Source organism: Echinops telfairi, unplaced genomic scaffold (genome assembly GCF_000313985.2).
Source record: "Echinops telfairi isolate 266 unplaced genomic scaffold, ASM31398v2 ScPeMD7_7420;HRSCAF=8458, whole genome shotgun sequence".
NCBI lineage: Eukaryota > Metazoa > Chordata > Mammalia > Afrosoricida > Tenrecidae > Echinops > Echinops telfairi.
The window spans coordinates 50,750,793-50,766,519 of record NW_022111320.1 but is presented as its reverse complement, the minus strand read 5'-3'; the positions used below and the strand labels follow the sequence as shown (position 1 = coordinate 50,766,519).

The window sequence follows — 15,727 nt, the reverse complement described above, 5'->3', positions numbered from 1 at the left end:
CTTCCTGGTGAAGATTTAGCTCTGAAAGAAAGGATGAAGTTCTGTTTCCAAAGTGGCTGGAAATGACCAGTGAATGGCAGTTCCCGGAACTCAATAGCCTCACCGGCTGCTGTGCTGTCCCTGCCAAGGCATGCTGACCCCAAACGACACAGAACGGAACGGCTCTGCGAGCTTTGCTTCTGCTAGCTGCTGCTGCTGGTCACTCAGGCCTTGTCTTCCCCAGCGCCATTGCGTGGATTCGAACTGCTACACTCGGCTTCCTATGAGCGCAAACTCGTTTCGTCACCTAGAGACCTTTAGTGGATGTGCAGGGATTGATAAAATTGTAGGTGCTCTAATTTCTATTTCCTCGATGCATAATAATGTTAAGCATTTTATATGCATATTGGCTACTTCTGTTGTGAAGGGTCTGTTTAAATCCTTTCGCCCTTTAAAATAGAACAGCTAATGTTTGATTTTGTAATTACTGCCGGTCAGATACTGCTCATCTGCAGCTCATCACTTCCGTGCTGGAAGCGAGGACCGCAGCGCGCGGAGACACAAACGCAGCAAGTCCAGACCGAGGACAATCGGTCCACGAACGGAAGGGCGCGGTGCCAAAGCTCGGCCGTTGCTAGGATGGGCCCGCCCTCCTCCCTCGAAGACTCGGGCGGTGATTGGCTGAAGAGCAATTTCCGCAGGCACTTCCGCGGTCCATCCTGAGTATCGTTGATTGGCTGGACTGGCCGGGGCGCGATGCCTCCAGGGAGTTGTAGTTCTTGGGACTCAGTTGGGGGCGTCGCTGGGGAGGGCTGGTGGTCAGAGGCTGCGAGAGGTAGCTGTGTTGGGTGGCCGCTGCTAGCGCCATGTCCCGCGTGGCAGTGCCCTGCCACATGAAAGGCACCGTGGCTTTGCAGGTTGGCGATGTGCGGAACGCCCTAGGGCGGCCTGGTGTGCAGGTCATCGATGTCACCTTCCCTAGCACCGCGCCCTTTGAGGTGAGCAAATCCCTTGGGGTGGGTGCAACCCGACCTGGGAGGCGGGGCAGACCTGAGAACTCAGGCCTGTTGGGCACCTTTCATCCCTTCCTGAAAGCCTCTGTGGGGTCGCTTGCCTCGGTGATTCAGTTAACCATTAATGAATGTATTCCTTCAGTTATCACATAGCTTATTAGAATGCAGCCTTCTGTCATGTACTCCTCAACGTTTTTCACCCGTGCCCAGGGCAGCGCTGGCATAGAGATGCCACGTAGTTGTCTAGGTGCAGGCAATATGGGTGTGAACCAAATAGAAGTGAGGAATCATTTTGTCCATGGTCTTGGCTGAGGATTAGACAATGAGTTACCTCGAAATCTACTTCTCCTTCCTCTGTGCTTGCAAGGGATCAGGTTCAATTCTTCCCTCAACCGAATCCTCCCAGTGATTCCAGTTTCCAGTGGCATTATCACACCCAACAGGCGGAATGACTGGGCCCTGTATAACCTCAACACAGACGACAACATCCACCTTCTCATCACCCAGCATTCCAAGCCAGTCCGGTGCCTGTGCCCTGGTGCCTCTCAGGCTTCATCCCCCGGCACTTGGGCTAAATTTTGTGGTTCTCCCTGAGCTGTTTCTTGCCATTAGCTTTCAAGCTTCATGAAAGGACCCAATCTAGAGATCCTGATCCAGAAGGTCTAGGGTGGAGCCTTTTTCTCGTGGGTGATAGGGGAGTGTGCAGTGATGAGAGCCACTGCTAGTGTAGCCAGGCTGAATCCTTCCTTATTCCTGTGTGTGGTGGAGCCTCTCACTCTCTGCCACTCTTTTGTATGTGCTATGATGGTGCTGTCGGGTATACCTTGAACTGCTAACCTCAAGGTGAGTTTTTCTGGTTTGGGTTTCCTCTCCTGGTTCTCCAGATGAAGTCTTCCTGCCTCAGCTCTTAGCTGTAGTTTTCTGCCTCTTCCCAAGGTAGGGCTGAGGTCTGGTGGCATCTTGGTCACGTGATGAAATCTGTAGTGGTGGTTGGTTTGGGTAGCCTGTGAGCTCTTCTCGAAAAGCAAACCAAATTTGGCCCTGTGTTAGTCTGGGTGGACTAGAGAAGCAAATCCAGACACTCATATGAGTTTAAGAAAGAGCTTTATATACAAGAGCAGCTGAATATTGAGAAAACATCCCAGCCCAGGCCAGATCAAATCCATTATTAGCCCATATGTCCAATACCAATCTATAAATTTCTATTCAGATTCACGCAACACATGCAATGATACTGAGTGCAGGAAGATCACAGGCTAGTGGGTGGAAGGTCTTGTGGAACCAGTGGCAGTGGAAGAATCTTAGCACTGGCGTGGGTCTTCATGTGGCTCCTCCAGTTCCAAGGCACTGGCTGCCATCAGAATTGCTCCTTGTGGCTTTGTCAACAGGAATGTCTTGTGGGGAGAGTGTCTGTGTCCCACCTCCAGCGAACTATATCTCCTTAGCGCCTCCAAATGAGGTCATCAAGCAGCGACCTGATTGACTGGCTAAACTCTACCCCTTCGTTCTTAATAGTCTCAAGTTGGCACCAGATTATGTAACTAGCACGGGGACCAAGCAGATGCTTATTGAAATTGTTTGTTTAGTACAGTACATTCTTAAGGCTAGGGGAATATGGTGTTTTTTGAGCCTTTCAGGTCTGGGCCTGAGTCTGATTTGCCATGGTGGGTTATGTGTGCTTTAGTTGCAGGAGATCACGTTTAAGAATTACTACACAGCATTTTTGAGCATCCGTGTGCGCCAGCACACCTCGGGGCACACACCTGCCAAGTGGGTGACCTGCCTGAGGAACTACTGCCTTATGCCTGACCCACACAGCGAGGAGGGGGCCCAGGAGTATGTATCGCTGTTCCAGCACCAGGTCAGCTGGGCCTTCACATGGCCAGGGAAACTCAGAGGAGGGCTTACAAGGGGCCTGGGCTGTGGGCCGGTACACCAGGAGGGAAGAGGAGAGGGTCAGGTGTCCTGGGCTGTGGTTGTGTGAGTATCTAGAGAGACTTCCTTTCTTTCCTTCTGAAAGACCTGGGTGGTCGGGGTGGGAGGCAGCATCTGGACTCACTGCTGAGTGAGCTGGGTCCTCGCTGGGCCCTTGTGTGTGTGTATCAGATGCTGTGTGACATGGCCAGCGTGTTGGAGCTGCGTCTGATTCTGCGGCAGCCGTCACCGCTGTGGCTGTCTTTCGCAGTGGAGGAGCTGCAGATCTACCAGCAGGGACCAAAGGTAGGTGACTGGCTGGTCCTTTCCCCAAGAGGCTCCCAGCTAAGGCCCAGAGGGTTCTGGGCAGGGGATGGGGTGAGACTCAGAAGGATGCCTCACGGGATTGAGCTGAGTCAGGATGCTAGAGATCATGATGAGGGGTAAGGCCATGTCTGTATATCCCTTGACCTTTGACATGACTGCCACGCCCAGGCCAGGACCCTGCAACTGCTGGGGAGAACACTCTGCAGCCTTGAGTTTCTGTGGGCTCCTGAACAGAATCTTCCCAGTGTCTGAGGCTCCAGAGACCCAACTGTGCTCCCCTGAACTCTTGAAGTCTGGTCTCAGGACCATCCCTCAGTGCTTCTGCTTTTACTTTCAGAGCCCCTCCATGGTCTTCCCCAAGTGGCTCTCCCACCCAGCACCCTGTGAGCAACCCATCCCCCTCCTCGAGGTAAGCCTCCCCCTGGGTAGGAACCCTTTGTCCATGGCCCAGAACAGATCTAGGTGGACCCCTTTAAGGTCCTCAGCTTGGCTCTTGTCCTCTTCCCGTTGGGTACTTGTTCTTGACCTGTGAGTTGTGACCCTTTTGGGGGTCAAAAGATCCTTTCACAGGGATTGCCTAAGACCACTGGGAAACACCTATTTCCAGTGGTCTTAGGAACAGAGACACTGCTCTTCTATCTGTCTCCAGGCGGGTCCACCCACATGCAGATGTGCCCACCTATGAGTACCCAGCGGGAAGACTGTTACCCATGCTACATCATGCTTCAAGACAAAATTTCATTTATTTGTCATGAGAAATAAATATTTCACAATGTATAATGACATTGTTTTTGTGATGAATCACAATGTTTTAATTATATTCAATTTGTCACAATGAAAATACATCCTGCATATCAGATTGTTACATGATGATTCATAACAGTAGCAAAATTATAGTGATGAAGTAGCAATTAAAATAACTTTATGGTTGGGGGTCACTACCACATGAGGAACTATATGAAAGGGTCGCGGCATGATGAAGGTTGAGAACCACTGTTTTAGACCGTGGGATTGGAGGCTTTGCTAGCTTGGAGTTGGGCTGCCTGTTACACACCAGGCCTTAACTTTCTCTTATGAAGTCATCTGAGAATGCTGGTGGTCTCAGCTAGGGGACCCCAAAACCCAGCTCCGGGGTCCCTAGGGCACAAATGGGGAGAGATACATAGCCACTGACCCTTCCTTTTGGAACAGGGTCTCCCAGACCCCGGCAGGGTATCCTCTGAGGTGCAGCAGATGTGGGCCCTGACAGAGATGATCCGGGCCAGTCACACCTCCCCACGGATCGGCCGCTTTGATGTGAGTGATCACTGCCCTCTGCTTGGCTTGCGTTGTTGCCCTGAGTGGGCCAGACTTGATGGCTTTTTGTGTTGCAGGTGGATGGCTGTTATGACTTGAACTTGCTCTCCTACACCTGAGCCAAGGCTCCTACCCAAGACTTGGCTCTTTCTGGACTCACGCAGACCTGGTTTGAACCACCAGAGCCTGAAGTAAAGTCTCCATGCCTTCCGAGCACCACCTGCACCCCCATCTTGTCTGGGACACCTTCTCAATTCCAGATTCTCAGGGCTCACTGTGTTGCTTCAGCATGAACTCCAGACAGGGCTGCGCTCTGTGCTTGCCTGGATGTAGCCCAATCCTCCTCTTACCCTAAAAACATTTCAGTTCTGCCTAGTAAGAATCCCCTCCTGTGCCCTCCACCCTTCCCACCAACATGTACACCTGTCTTCTGTCTTCTGCCTGCTCCCTCTTTTAAGTGCAGTCTGCTGCACTTTAAGGCTCTGCTGCCACATACTCTTGCTGACTGGAAGCTTGAGGGAGAGACAAGAGCTCCCAGTGTTTCTGGGCCCCCTAGTGGCCTTCTTTCCCTTTGTGTCACTCACTCACTCAACTGGGACACAGAAGTGGGGATTTGTGCAGTCTGGGTCCTTCAGTTCCTGGGCTGGCCCCTGGATTTGTGCCCAAGTGGGTCTGACCATCGAACTAGAGCAGGAGCTTCTACTAAGGCTGGGCCTGAGCATAAGACCTGGGACTTGCCACCCAACTGACATTGCCCGAATCACACTCTCAGCTCTGCTTCTGAGGAAGTGGTCTTTCAAGATCCGACAGCTGGCTGCTGCTCCTTCATCACTGTGTGGGGACATTCCTGCCCTCAGCCCTTGTGCGACCTGGCTTTCCCCTGGGGCGCTGCTCTGCAGCAGCACTACTGGTATAGGGGCCCCGGCCCCTTGCTTGGGGGGTTCATTGTTTTTCGGGGGGGAACTTTTTAGGCCCCTGTGTGGTGGCGGCCCTCTGCTCTCTTCCATCAGCGTTCTCAGAGGTGGTGCCCTGGCGGGCATACTCCTGAGCAGCCCCACTGTGTTGTTACTGAGAAGGGGATGGCCAAAGTCCTGGGCGCAGGGAGCAGGGACCCTCCCTCACCGCATGCCTGTGAGCCAGTGGGGAGGACCCTGGGGTGCTTCATTCACGGCTGTGCCTCCAGCAGCCAGGACAGGGCCTGATGTGCAGCCGGATCAATAAAGATGCGTGGTGTGTGTGACTGAGCCAGTGCCAGCTGCCTGCATATGCCCAGGGGGAGAGCTGGGGACCCTGACCCGGGAATGGAGCTAGGTTACCTTGGTGCTTCCCTGGCTGTCGCTCCCGCCCCGCCCTTTGACCTTCCTCCTCCTAGGGTCTCCATTGTGATTCAGACCTTTCAGCCCTGGGCTCAATGAACTTTGTCCCCTTGGAGGCTGGACAATCTGCAGGGGGAGGTCTTGCCCCCAGCTGTGTCTGGCGACCGAACCGCCCTGAACTGCCAGCTGGGAGAGCCTCGGGCTGTATTTTCCTGCAGTTTGGGGTCTCCGCACTCCGCTAGAAAGCCTGGGCTGCCCTGGGGGCTGCCTGCCCCTTCCTCTGAGTACCGGGCTGGGTCGGGAAAAACCTGTCCGGGCAGGGGCCGGACTACATCTCCCAGCGTGCCCAGCAGAGTGGTGGCCTCTGTGTTTGGCCGCACTGGTTGTGGGCGACAATGTGGCGAGCAGGGAGCTGGATGGCCTGGCTAGGCTCGATCCTGCAGGCACCTCCCCGAGCCCTGGGCCGGTCATTCAGTTGCGCACAGGTGGGCTAGAGGGTGCTGGGGCCGGGTGCTTGCCTCCGGGGATGGGATGGGGCAGGGGGCGGGGTGGAGGGAGGCGGCTGGGGCCTGGGGGTTCGGGCAGCACTGAGTCCGGCCGCCTGCAGGACGCGCTCCGCAGGACGCCGCTCTACGACCTGCACCTGGCCCATGGCGGGAAGATGGTGGAGTTCGCCGGCTGGAACCTGCCTGTGCAGTACCGGGACAGCCACATTAGCTCGCACCTGCACACGCGCCGGCACTGCTCGCTCTTTGACGTGTCTCACATGCTGCAGGTGGGAGCAGGGAGCGCGCTGCCCCGGCCGCCGGCCAGCCCGCCGGCCGCCCTGTTTAGCAGGGCTGCGGGCCTCGGCTTTGCTTCCAGGGCACTGGATCCGAAAGGCCGATCTCCCCGAGGAGTGGGTGTCTTCTGTGTCCTGAAACTGACTGAGGCCCCGGTGGGGGTCGGGGGTCGGATCAGCCCCTTGGAATCTGTCCAGCCCGCTAGAGTGCGTGCGGGGATTCCAGGCCCCTCACCCTCATCAGCCTGCTGGAAAAGGATTTCAGGAGAGCATGCAGTTCCTTTTTAACTCCCCATCTCTTTCTCTTCTCCTCCCCTAGTGAGCGCTAACCTGTGCTGGAGGATGTAGGGAAATCAGGAGGGGAGGCCTCGGCCACCTGCAGAAGCCAATTGGGCTTTTCAGCTGGTTTGCTCCATTGACAGTCTTCTCTGACTGGGGCTGGGGCTTGAGGCTTTTTATCTTCCTCAGACCAAGATACTTGGTTGTGACCGGGTGAGGCTGATGGAGAGTCTAGTGGTTGGAGACATTGCGGAGCTAAGGCCAAACCAGGTGGGTCCCTCTTCTCTTATTTCTGCACAGGTGTTCTCAGCCCTGGGCTGAACTCCTGCTGTGGGCTTCAGAGCAGAGACTGATCTGACACAGCTATGAAGGCTCAGAGGCGTGGGGATGTGGAGTCATGTCCAGACACCCAGCAGGGAGGGACCTGCCCCAGCCTTGCTCCATCAGGCCACAACCCCAAGCCCCAGGTTTATGTCCTGTGACTGTTCGTGCCCTCTGACCCCTCCCTGCTCCTCAAAATGTGGCCCCTGAATCATCAGCGTCAGCATCACTTAAGAATTTGTTAAGAATATGAGGTCAAGCTCTGCCCCGGAACCTGCCCTTTAAAAGAGATTTGTGGGGGCCCTGGGTCTGACTCTTCATGCGTTGGGAGGCTGAGGCCAGCCCCCCAAGTCTCTCGTAGACACTGGTGTAGAGCACTCAGGGAGTGGGTGGGAATGTTAAGATGGACTTGGAAGCATCTTTCCTGGAGGAGGGGCAGGGGTTGAGCAGTCCCAAGTCTGAGCTGGGTGTCTTCCGAGTGAGACGGGCAAGTCCTCAGGAGAGGTTGGGGGTGAAAGCTTTAGTGCACCCTGGGGCCCAGGCTGACCCAGTGTTGTGCCTTGCAACACCTCAGCCCTGTGTGTGAGGGTGTGTACATTTGTAGTGGCTCTTTGGGTCCAGAGGTGTGTGTGGGGGGGCGGCACACCTGTGGCCTTGGCCTCCTGGACCGGAAGGAAGGTAAAGATGCTCCCCTTTGGTGCAGGGGACACTGTCACTATTCACTAATGAGGCTGGAGGCATTGTGGATGACTTGATTGTGACCAACACCTCTGAGGGACACCTGTACGTAGTGTCCAATGCTGGCTGCCGGGACAAGGACTTGGCCCTCATGCAGGTATAGCCCTTCCGTGCCCTGGGCACTGTCTTCCTTGTTCAGAGTGGCAGCCTTGGTGCCCAGGACAAGCCTGGCATGGACAGAGGGCTCAGGAAATGGCCCTTTGAGTGGGAGACTCCAAGCAGGCCCTCCCTGTAATAGGCCAGGGTTCGGTGGCTGGGAGGTGGCAGGTGAAACAGACTCTGGGGTCGCTGGGAGTCCGGAACCTCATGGGAGAGCTGCCTGGCTTGGGCTGGAGTCATCCCCACACTTTGTAGCTATGTGACTTTGGGGAAATTACTCACGAGCTCTGAGGGTCAATGGCATCATCTATATGGTAGGAATCAACTTAAGAGTCTTGTTGCCTAGCTCGGTAGGGCCTGCTTCATGGAAGGTGCACAGGAAGTTGTGTTTCTTTTCTTTCAGGCCAAGGTCAGGGAGCTTCAGAATGTGGGCAGTGATGTGGATTTGGAAGTAGTGGATAATGCCCTGCTGGCCCTGCAAGGTGAGAGGGCTGGCCTGGGCTTGGAACTGACCTCCCATTATCTGCCTGCTTGGGATGGGGATGGGGTGTGGATTGGGCGGTATTGTGAACCATAATTCTAAAACCACCAGGCTCTCAGGGTTGGGGGAGGGTGTCTTCTTCCACCTGCAGAGAAGGGTTGAGTACCTCAGGGCTTGTTCTGCTCCCTAACAGTTATGGCCGGGCTTTGAGAGGCTCTGGGGCTTAGACCAATGGTTACCTGTTCCCTGGACCTAGGTCCCACTGCAGCCCAAGTGCTGCAGGCTGGCGTGTCAGACAACCTGGGGAAGCTGCCCTTCATGAGCAGTGCTGTGATGGAGGTGTTTGGCGTGCCTGATTGCCGCGTGACCCGCTGTGGCTATACAGGCGAAGACGGTGTGGAGGTTTGTCAAGCAGTGGGTAAGAGCCTTTGCAGGCACAGGGCTCTGGGGCAGCTGCCCACCTCCTCTATGGTATCCTGTGCAGATCTCAGTACCAGCGGCAGAGGCAGTCCGCCTGGCAAAGGCTCTTCTGGACAACCCGGAGGTGAAGCTGGCAGGGCTGGCAGCGAGGGACAGCCTGCGTCTGGAAGCAGGCCTCTGCCTGTATGGCAATGACATCGATGAGCACACCACCCCTGTGGAGGGCAGCCTCAGTTGGACATTGGGTGAGCAAGACTGGCACTCAGGATGGGGTCCTGATGGTTGGGGTGGCCCTTCGTGGGACCTGGTTGTGTAACCTGGAGCAAGTGACTTGGCCCCCACCCCACCCCCAGCCTCCACTGGCTTCTAAGCCATGGTCAGGAGGTGGGTGGCTGACTGCAGTGCAGGGGAAGGGTGGGCTTGATGAAGTGGCCTCGATGCTGGATGGCTGCCACTTGGGGTCCTTGTGGTTAGGACCTCCTGTGGCCAGGGCTCCTGTGGGTAGGTTGTGACTTAGGCCTGCGGGGTCATGTTACAGGGAAGCGTCGCCGAGCTGCCATGGACTTCCCTGGAGCCGAAGTCATTGTCCCCCAACTGAAGGGCAAGGTGCAGCGGAGGCGTGTGGGGTTGATATGTGAGGGCCCCCCAATGCGGGCACACAGCCCCATTCTGAGCACGGAGGGGACTGTAATTGGTAAGTGGGCCCCGAGGGCTCGGGAGCTCTGGCCTTAAAACTCCCCCCAGGGGTTGGGGGTGCTGGGCTGACATGTGGTCTCTGCCTGGACAGGTACTGTGACCAGTGGCTGTCCCTCGCCCAGCCTGAAGAAGAATGTGGCGATGGGTTACGTGTCCAGCCAGTACAGTCGCCCGGGGACCTCGGTGCTGGTGGAAGTGCGGCGGAAGCAACAGGTGGCTGTGGTCAGCAAGATGCCCTTCCTTCCTACAAGCTACTATACCCTCAAGTGAGAGGCTCAGGATTGGGGGGGGGGGTACCCTCCCACAGCCAGGCCCTAGAGGACAGTCTCCAAGTGGTGAGTTAGGAAGCTGAGGCAGGATCTGGAGAGGCTGGGGTGAGGCTGGCTCTGGTTATCTGGTTGAGGAAGGCTATACCCTCTACCCTCTATGCCCCTCCAGCTCCAGGACCCCTTTTTGAGCCACACACTCGTCAACCCAAGATTGTTTTCCCACCAGCTCTCCCTCCCGTTCCGCCAGCCCCTGGCTGTGGAGGAGAGGCTCACCTGGCCAGCCTGTCAGTTTGTGGCTCACATTACCAAGGGCTAGTACACAGAAAGGCCACCCCTTCCTGTAGGATACAGACGGATTTTTCCCCAGGTTGTCTCCCCATATATGCCAAACCTAAGATACTGCTTTGCTAACACACGGTTGGTCAATGTCTTACACGCGGAGGTCATCTGCTTAAAGGTTATCTCCCTGAGGGTATCAGCCATCTAGAACAATCAGACCTTATAGTCTGCCCCACCCTAGGTGGGACCCACTCCCTGCTAAGGATAGTGGATTGGATTGCCTTCCTAGAGAGCCCAAAGACAAGGTCAAGTCAACTGAAGGAGGACCAAGGTTAGGCTGCCATCTTGAATCTAGGTCCGCCCATCTTGTCACAGTGTACCCCCTAGCTCTCCCCTTTCTGTCTTGCCTATTCCTGTTACATGTGGTTACCTGTAATTGGCTTGCATGCCCCTAAATGTATCTAAGTGGTGACTGGAGATAGATTCACGCTCTTTGCGCAGACCTGGCTGCTGAGATTGTGGCTGTCCGGGAGGTGAGCGCTTGCATGCTTGATCTTGTCTGTGGTCTCTTTAATTTCACCCCTCCATTACGCAATCGCCCACCTTTGGACCCGCTCGATTGTGGGGCTGGTACCCCACACCTTTCCATTTGCCTTTCTCTGTAAATGTAAACTGTTGCCTCTCCCTGGGGAAGAATGCTTCCTGACTCACCGAGGGCTGGCCCCAAACACGGACTCGAGCTTCTCACTCCCAAAATGCCTCAGCCGGCCACCCGGTCGCAGATGAATCATGGCGAGCTCACCAGCTGTCCTGAGCCTCGGGGCTGCTGTATGACGGGGCTGGGTTTCCTCACAGACTTGCCTTCCCCTGGGCTGACCTTTGCCCCTGGGGTCGACTATACCAACTCCTGGAAGAAATTAAATGAGCTTCCTTCCTGATTTGCCACAGTTGTTGGTGTCATTGTGCTTTGTTCACCGGGTCCTAGGGGTGCCTGGCCTCCGTGATGGGTTGAGGGGGACCAGGGCTGTTAGAACTGAAGCAGGGACGTCACTTCTGTTGGGCACCCCCACCATTACTCTTTAGGGAGCTGGGTCTGTGAGCCATTGCCTTGTGGGCCTGGAGGAGCATCAGGCCCCCTGGGGTATTCTCTCTCCAGTAGTCTGTACACGTACGGCCTCATCTTGTCTGAATAACCACACACTGATCTGTTTCCATGTTTAATAAGCCACCTCCTCAGTGACATTGTCAGGCCCTGATTCTGTGTGTGAGGGTGGTGAGCAGGCCCAAGAGGTCCATCCATCTGCCAACCGGATATCTCCAGAGGGAGAATGTGCTCAGTGCAGTCCCCCTTCCAATGCCCCTCTGCCGGAAGGATGGCCTAGGCAAAGGCAATGGGACCTTTATCAGAGGGTGCAGGCAGCTGGACCCTGAGATGGCAGGTGGCCCAGCAGAGGCAGGCAGGTGTCATCAGGGACGGAGGCAGGTACAGGGCCATGCTGCTTTCAGGGACCAGTGATTCTGAGCGAGTCTTTAGCGACACACGCCTTTGGAAGCTCCCTCGGCCTGCCTCCCAGGCAGGCTGTGGTTCTTCTGCCTGGAGATGGTGTTGGTGCTGGAGAGCTGTGGTTCCGGTTGTCCCAGGTGAAGGTGGGAAGTGGCGAGGCTGCAGGGCATGATGGGGCTTCTCTGCACTAACTGCTGAGCACCTCCCACTGGAGGGGTGGGGGACAGACTTGAGACCCTATGGGCACTTCAGCAGTGGGGGTGGGAGGCCAACCCAGGAGCTCAGCTGGGAGACTCGGCCCTTTCAGGTACCCAGCCTTCCCTCAGAAAGATGGAGCTATATGGGTAGGCTACTCGGCAAATGATGGCTGGCCAGGTTCAAATCTGAAGAGCTCTAGATGGTTGGGAAGGTGGTGGTCAGGGCTTCCATGATTAGATGATGTCAGCTACACCCTGCCATGAGGCCTTATACCCAAGCAGCTAGCTAAGTCACCTCTCAGTGCTTCCCACTGAGGGGGCAGAGTATGGACCAGACATGGGCACTTCAGCAATCAGGGTGGGAAGCCATCTCGCAGTATAAGACCTGACCCAGGCCAGGATTCCCTGGCTCCCTGTCAATGAGGCACTCCCAAAGGAATGCAGGGAATTCAGTGCTTAAAGAACAGACTTCCCTTATAAATCCCAGTCGGGTGAGCCTCAGGCATCCTATCAGAGACAAACCTCTGCAGGGTCCAACATGGGATGGGAAGGGGGACAGCAGAAAGCCAGGGCAGAAAACAGACTGCTGACCTCCCCAGTCCAGAGGCTTTTCCTGAACTCCAACCCCTGACACAGGAAGAGCACACTCTCCCCTTAAGGCACACCGATCAGGTGAGGCAAAATTCACTGATCCAGTGGCTGGAGCTGCTGGCGGCAGGGTTGAGGCAGCAGAGGCCCAGCCCCTTAAGTACTGAGGTACTCCCTAGTCCCCAAGCCCCCTGAAGTTAGCCCCGGGACCTGGACAGCTGCAGAACCCAGAGTGGGAACCAGCAGGCCCAGGTGACTCCCTTGCTACCTTCTTATTCTCTGTGCGTTTTGAGAGGTTCGTTTGCTGCCGTTTCCCTGAAAATGATGGAGAGAGATTATTTAGTGGGCAGAATAGTGGCTGGGGTTAGCTCATCCCGGACCCTGTTTGGGAGCTGTGCTGGGCTCAGTAAGCTCATTGTATACATATATTATAAAACATATACTATATTATATAATATATATTGTTTTAATAAGATCATATTACATCTAGATCTCGGCAGAGTCCAAATCCCACAATGCCTCATGGGTCCCACAACCCATACTGGTCTCACTGCCACCCCACCCCGGGCCTGCCTGCAAAACCATTCTTCCTCCTGGGTCCCATCATTCTTTCTCCAATTGGCCAAGACAGAAACCTGGCAGTGGCAGGTTTCCTAACCAGTCTTTTGCCCTCAATCTTGGACCCTTTCATCTACTTGCTGTGACACAGGTGGCTATAGAGGCAAATGAGATCAAGGCCTGCCTCTGGAGTCCTTCCATATTCTTTGGACTTTAGGATAAGAACCCCGCAGGTCCCTCCCTTCCATTCTTCATTCAGTTAGCAAATTTCTAAGCTCCTACCATGTGATAGGGGTCACTCCTATACTTCGTGACACTATTATACTAGGTTTTGCACTTTTACCGAGAGAGGGATTTTACCCACAATGCAAAACATCTAGGGTCTCACCCATACTTGATAGAGATGATTCAAAAAATGAGAGTTTGGACTTAAAGGTGATTGTTGGAATGAGTTAAGACTTTTGTGACAAGGTGAAGTTTGCACATGGGAAGTAACTGGATTTTGGAAGCCAAAGGTCAGAATGATGGATTGAATTGTGCCCCCGCCCCCCCCCCCAAAAAAAAAAAAAGTTTAAGCTCTAAGCCCAGTACTTGGGTTGGGGAAACAGGGCTTCTATTTTGTTATCAGTTGGATTAAAGATGTCATACCAGAGTAGGGGAGGACTAAGTCCTAATTCCTTTGAGCGGCGTCTTATAAAAAGGGAGTGTGACAGGGAAGAATATAAGTGTCAGGTGATGAAGTGCCAGGGAGATGCTTCAATCAGCGGAGAAGAGCCAGAGATGGCTGGCAGCTGCCAGAAGCCAGGGGAGAAGCCTACAGAAGGAACAGACCCATTTTGTGGATTTGGATTTTTAGCTTCCAGAACAGAACAGTGAAAAAATGATTTGCATGTTTGTTTTTTTAAAGCTACCCATTTTGTTAGGGCAGCCCTGTGGGACTAAGACAAACGTTGGTTTTAACTCTGTAAGCTCGTGTTTCACCTATCAGGAGGCTAACTGATGAGGCCAGAGATTCCTGCCTTCCCAGCTGAGGGGCTTCTGCTGGGAGACCAATCGGTCCAGCCTGCCATTTCATCTCTAAATGGTTCCCTTATTTGTAAAATGATGGCAGTGTCCTCTCAACACCTACCCCAGAGGCTGCTGGACAGTGTGCTGAGAGAAGCTGTTCAGATGTCAGTCCCTCCAATTTGATGTCTAAGCTCTTGGCCACTAACATGGTGGCCTCCCACACTGAAGATCCCCTCCTCCCACACGTCAGCACAGGAGGCTAAGCTTTGGGTTGCGATGGGGACAGATATACTCACCAGGAGGGAAAGTGCGTGGAACCATCAGGTGTGGATCCGTTCTGGCCGCCCAGACCTGGGGGGCAGGAACAGAGCCAGAGCTGCAGCGGGCTGGGGAGGCGTAGGTGTGGGTGTGGGGGAAAGGATAGGATACATCAGCCTAGGTTAGGTTAGGGGCCAGTGGTATAGTTCGGTGGGGGTTCTAAGGGATTAGTGATACTGTCTGGTGGGGATTTGGGGAAAGCTACAATGTGACTAGGGGGCTGGTCGGGGTTGTGGTGTGAAACGGTGGGGTAGTATTAAACAGTGTGGGTTTAATATTAAATTCTGATGAGACTCTTGGGGGACCAATGGTAGTCTAGGGAGGCCCTGGGGAGCCAAATGGTAAAGTCAGTGGGGTGGGCTGCCCGCGGAGGTTAATGGGGAACCTCACCTGGGCGGTGATACAGCCCGGTCACTGTGCTCCCGTAGAACCCCCATGCCAGCTGGATGCCCAGAAGACTTAACACCAACCACAGCAGCAGCAGCTTGAAGAGAGTCACACGCATGTCCTGCGCCTCCCAGTCCCGCAGGAACTCGCTGCACAGGGCGCCCAGTCCCCCCAGCACAGTAGCAGGCAAAGCCTGCAGGGATTGTCCCAACCAAGGTTCCGCCATGACTGGCCCGCGCCCCACCTCGGGGACTGTCACTGTAGTTCCCACCGCGCAGGCGCCTGGTCTTCCGGGGCCAGGCCGGTTAATGCGCACGCGTTGACTCAGCCTGAGAAGGCCTAACTCATGCGCGAAGAGTTGGCAGTTTGGGGAGGAGCATGAAAGCTGCGCAAGCGCATCTAGCCCCACCCTGCTTGCTTAAAGGATGAGTGACTCGAAGGGTATAAAATAGCAACCAGGTTCTTTTATAGCCCCAGAACTCCCGTGATGCCCCGCGCGCAAGCGATGATTGGTTAAGCGCCTTACTTTTAGGGCGTGGACGCGCCCCCGAGCAATCGTGCTGAGTAGTTAGGGCGCGCGTGCGCGGGGCCGCGGCTGGTGCCGGCTCGAGCCCGTGGGGAGCTCGGGAGCGCGCACGTCGCTCCCCGCCCTCCCGCCGCCGCCCGCCCGCCCTCGCTCGCTCGCTCACGCTCCCCGCCCGCCGTCCGCCGTCCACCGTCTTCCCTTGGTTCTCTCGGTAGTCCGCCGCCGCCTCTTCAGCGACCCGCCAGCGTCTCCGACCTCGCGACTCGCGGAGCGGCGTCTTCGGCGCAGAGAGGCCGGTCTCGGAGTCGCCGCCAGAGGTGAGCGGGAGGGTTCGCTCCTGGCGCCGTGGCGCCCCGGGTCCGCCCGCTCGGCACCCTTCCGGCCGGCCGGCCGCCGCGGCCGCGCCCCACCTGCTGCTCCCGGCCAGTGGCCC

The 15,727-nt window shown here is 55.6% G+C and overlaps 4 protein-coding genes across 10 annotated transcripts in view; 3 read left to right on the top strand and 1 right to left on the bottom strand.

Annotated features, from left to right (window-relative positions):
* Positions 1 to 788: 788 nt before the first annotated feature.
* Positions 789 to 4,964, top strand: NICN1 (nicolin 1). 2 transcript variants are annotated; one of them, XM_004715162.2, is made up of 6 exons: positions 789 to 977; positions 2,677 to 2,853; positions 3,099 to 3,212; positions 3,571 to 3,642; positions 4,425 to 4,529; positions 4,607 to 4,964. In XM_004715162.2, the coding sequence occupies exons 1-6, from the start codon at positions 846 to 848 to the stop codon at positions 4,646 to 4,648; spliced, it is 642 nt and encodes a 213-aa protein (XP_004715219.1). In that variant the 5' UTR covers positions 789 to 845; the 3' UTR covers positions 4,649 to 4,964. The 2 variants fall into 2 exon arrangements, with proteins under 2 accessions (XP_004715219.1, XP_030743455.1); XM_030887595.2 differs by having other exon boundaries at positions 4,425 to 4,964.
* A 505-nt stretch (positions 4,965 to 5,469) lies between these two features.
* Positions 5,470 to 11,155, top strand: AMT (aminomethyltransferase). The gene is made up of 9 exons (XM_004715159.4): positions 5,470 to 6,330; positions 6,453 to 6,620; positions 7,095 to 7,175; positions 7,930 to 8,061; positions 8,467 to 8,545; positions 8,801 to 8,946; positions 9,029 to 9,209; positions 9,503 to 9,658; positions 9,752 to 11,155. Exons 1-9 carry the CDS (start codon positions 6,241 to 6,243, stop codon positions 9,928 to 9,930), a joined length of 1,212 nt encoding a protein of 403 aa, XP_004715216.1. The 5' UTR covers positions 5,470 to 6,240; the 3' UTR covers positions 9,931 to 11,155.
* A 257-nt stretch (positions 11,156 to 11,412) lies between these two features.
* Positions 11,413 to 15,337, bottom strand: TCTA (T cell leukemia translocation altered). 4 transcript variants are annotated; one of them, XM_045297407.1, is made up of 4 exons: positions 14,772 to 15,337; positions 14,360 to 14,414; positions 12,766 to 12,812; positions 11,413 to 11,871 (listed from the first exon to the last, which is right to left on the bottom strand). In XM_045297407.1, exons 1-3 carry the CDS (start codon positions 14,992 to 14,994, stop codon positions 12,770 to 12,772), a joined length of 321 nt encoding a protein of 106 aa, XP_045153342.1. In that variant the 5' UTR covers positions 14,995 to 15,337; the 3' UTR covers positions 11,413 to 11,871; positions 12,766 to 12,769. The 4 variants fall into 4 exon arrangements, with proteins under 4 accessions (XP_045153342.1, XP_004715215.1, XP_045153340.1 ...); XM_004715158.2 differs by having other exon boundaries at positions 11,413 to 12,812; XM_045297405.1 differs by lacking the exons at positions 11,413 to 11,871; positions 12,766 to 12,812 and adding an exon at positions 13,646 to 13,869 and having other exon boundaries at positions 14,360 to 14,449.
* Positions 15,338 to 15,482: 145 nt separating this feature from the next.
* The window catches only part of RHOA (ras homolog family member A), a 57,345-nt gene continuing 57,100 nt past the window's right edge, over positions 15,483 to 15,727 (top strand). For all 3 annotated transcript variants that reach the window (XM_004715156.2, XM_045297404.1, XM_045297403.1), the window contains exon 1: positions 15,483 to 15,611. The gene's annotated coding sequence lies outside the window, so the exon portion shown is untranslated. The remainder of the gene's footprint in view (positions 15,612 to 15,727) is intronic.

What these genes read in the sequence shown, in the direction of transcription:
- TCTA (XM_045297405.1), bottom strand. Translation starts at nt 14,994, where the DNA reads ATGGCGGAACCTTGGTTGGGACAATCCCTGCAGGCTTTGCCTGCTACT. An exon ending in CGGGCTGTATCACCGCCCAG is followed by an intron (nt 14,450 to 14,771) that starts GTGAGGTTCCCC and finishes ACGCCTCCCCAG; the next exon opens with CCCGCTGCAGCTCTGGCTCT. An exon ending in TCCACGCACTTTCCCTCCTG is followed by an intron (nt 13,870 to 14,359) that starts GTGAGTATATCT and finishes TTCCTTCTGTAG; the next exon opens with GCTTCTCCCCTGGCTTCTGG.
- NICN1 (XM_030887595.2), top strand. Translation starts at nt 846, where the DNA reads ATGTCCCGCGTGGCAGTGCCCTGCCACATGAAAGGCACCGTGGCTTTG. An exon ending in TATCGCTGTTCCAGCACCAG is followed by an intron (nt 2,854 to 3,098) that starts GTCAGCTGGGCC and finishes TGTGTGTATCAG; the next exon opens with ATGCTGTGTGACATGGCCAG. An exon ending in AACCCATCCCCCTCCTCGAG is followed by an intron (nt 3,643 to 4,424) that starts GTAAGCCTCCCC and finishes CTTTTGGAACAG; the next exon opens with GGTCTCCCAGACCCCGGCAG.
- AMT (XM_004715159.4), top strand. Translation starts at nt 6,241, where the DNA reads ATGTGGCGAGCAGGGAGCTGGATGGCCTGGCTAGGCTCGATCCTGCAG. An exon ending in GGTCATTCAGTTGCGCACAG is followed by an intron (nt 6,331 to 6,452) that starts GTGGGCTAGAGG and finishes GGCCGCCTGCAG; the next exon opens with GACGCGCTCCGCAGGACGCC. An exon ending in CAGGCGAAGACGGTGTGGAG is followed by an intron (nt 8,947 to 9,028) that starts GTTTGTCAAGCA and finishes TATCCTGTGCAG; the next exon opens with ATCTCAGTACCAGCGGCAGA.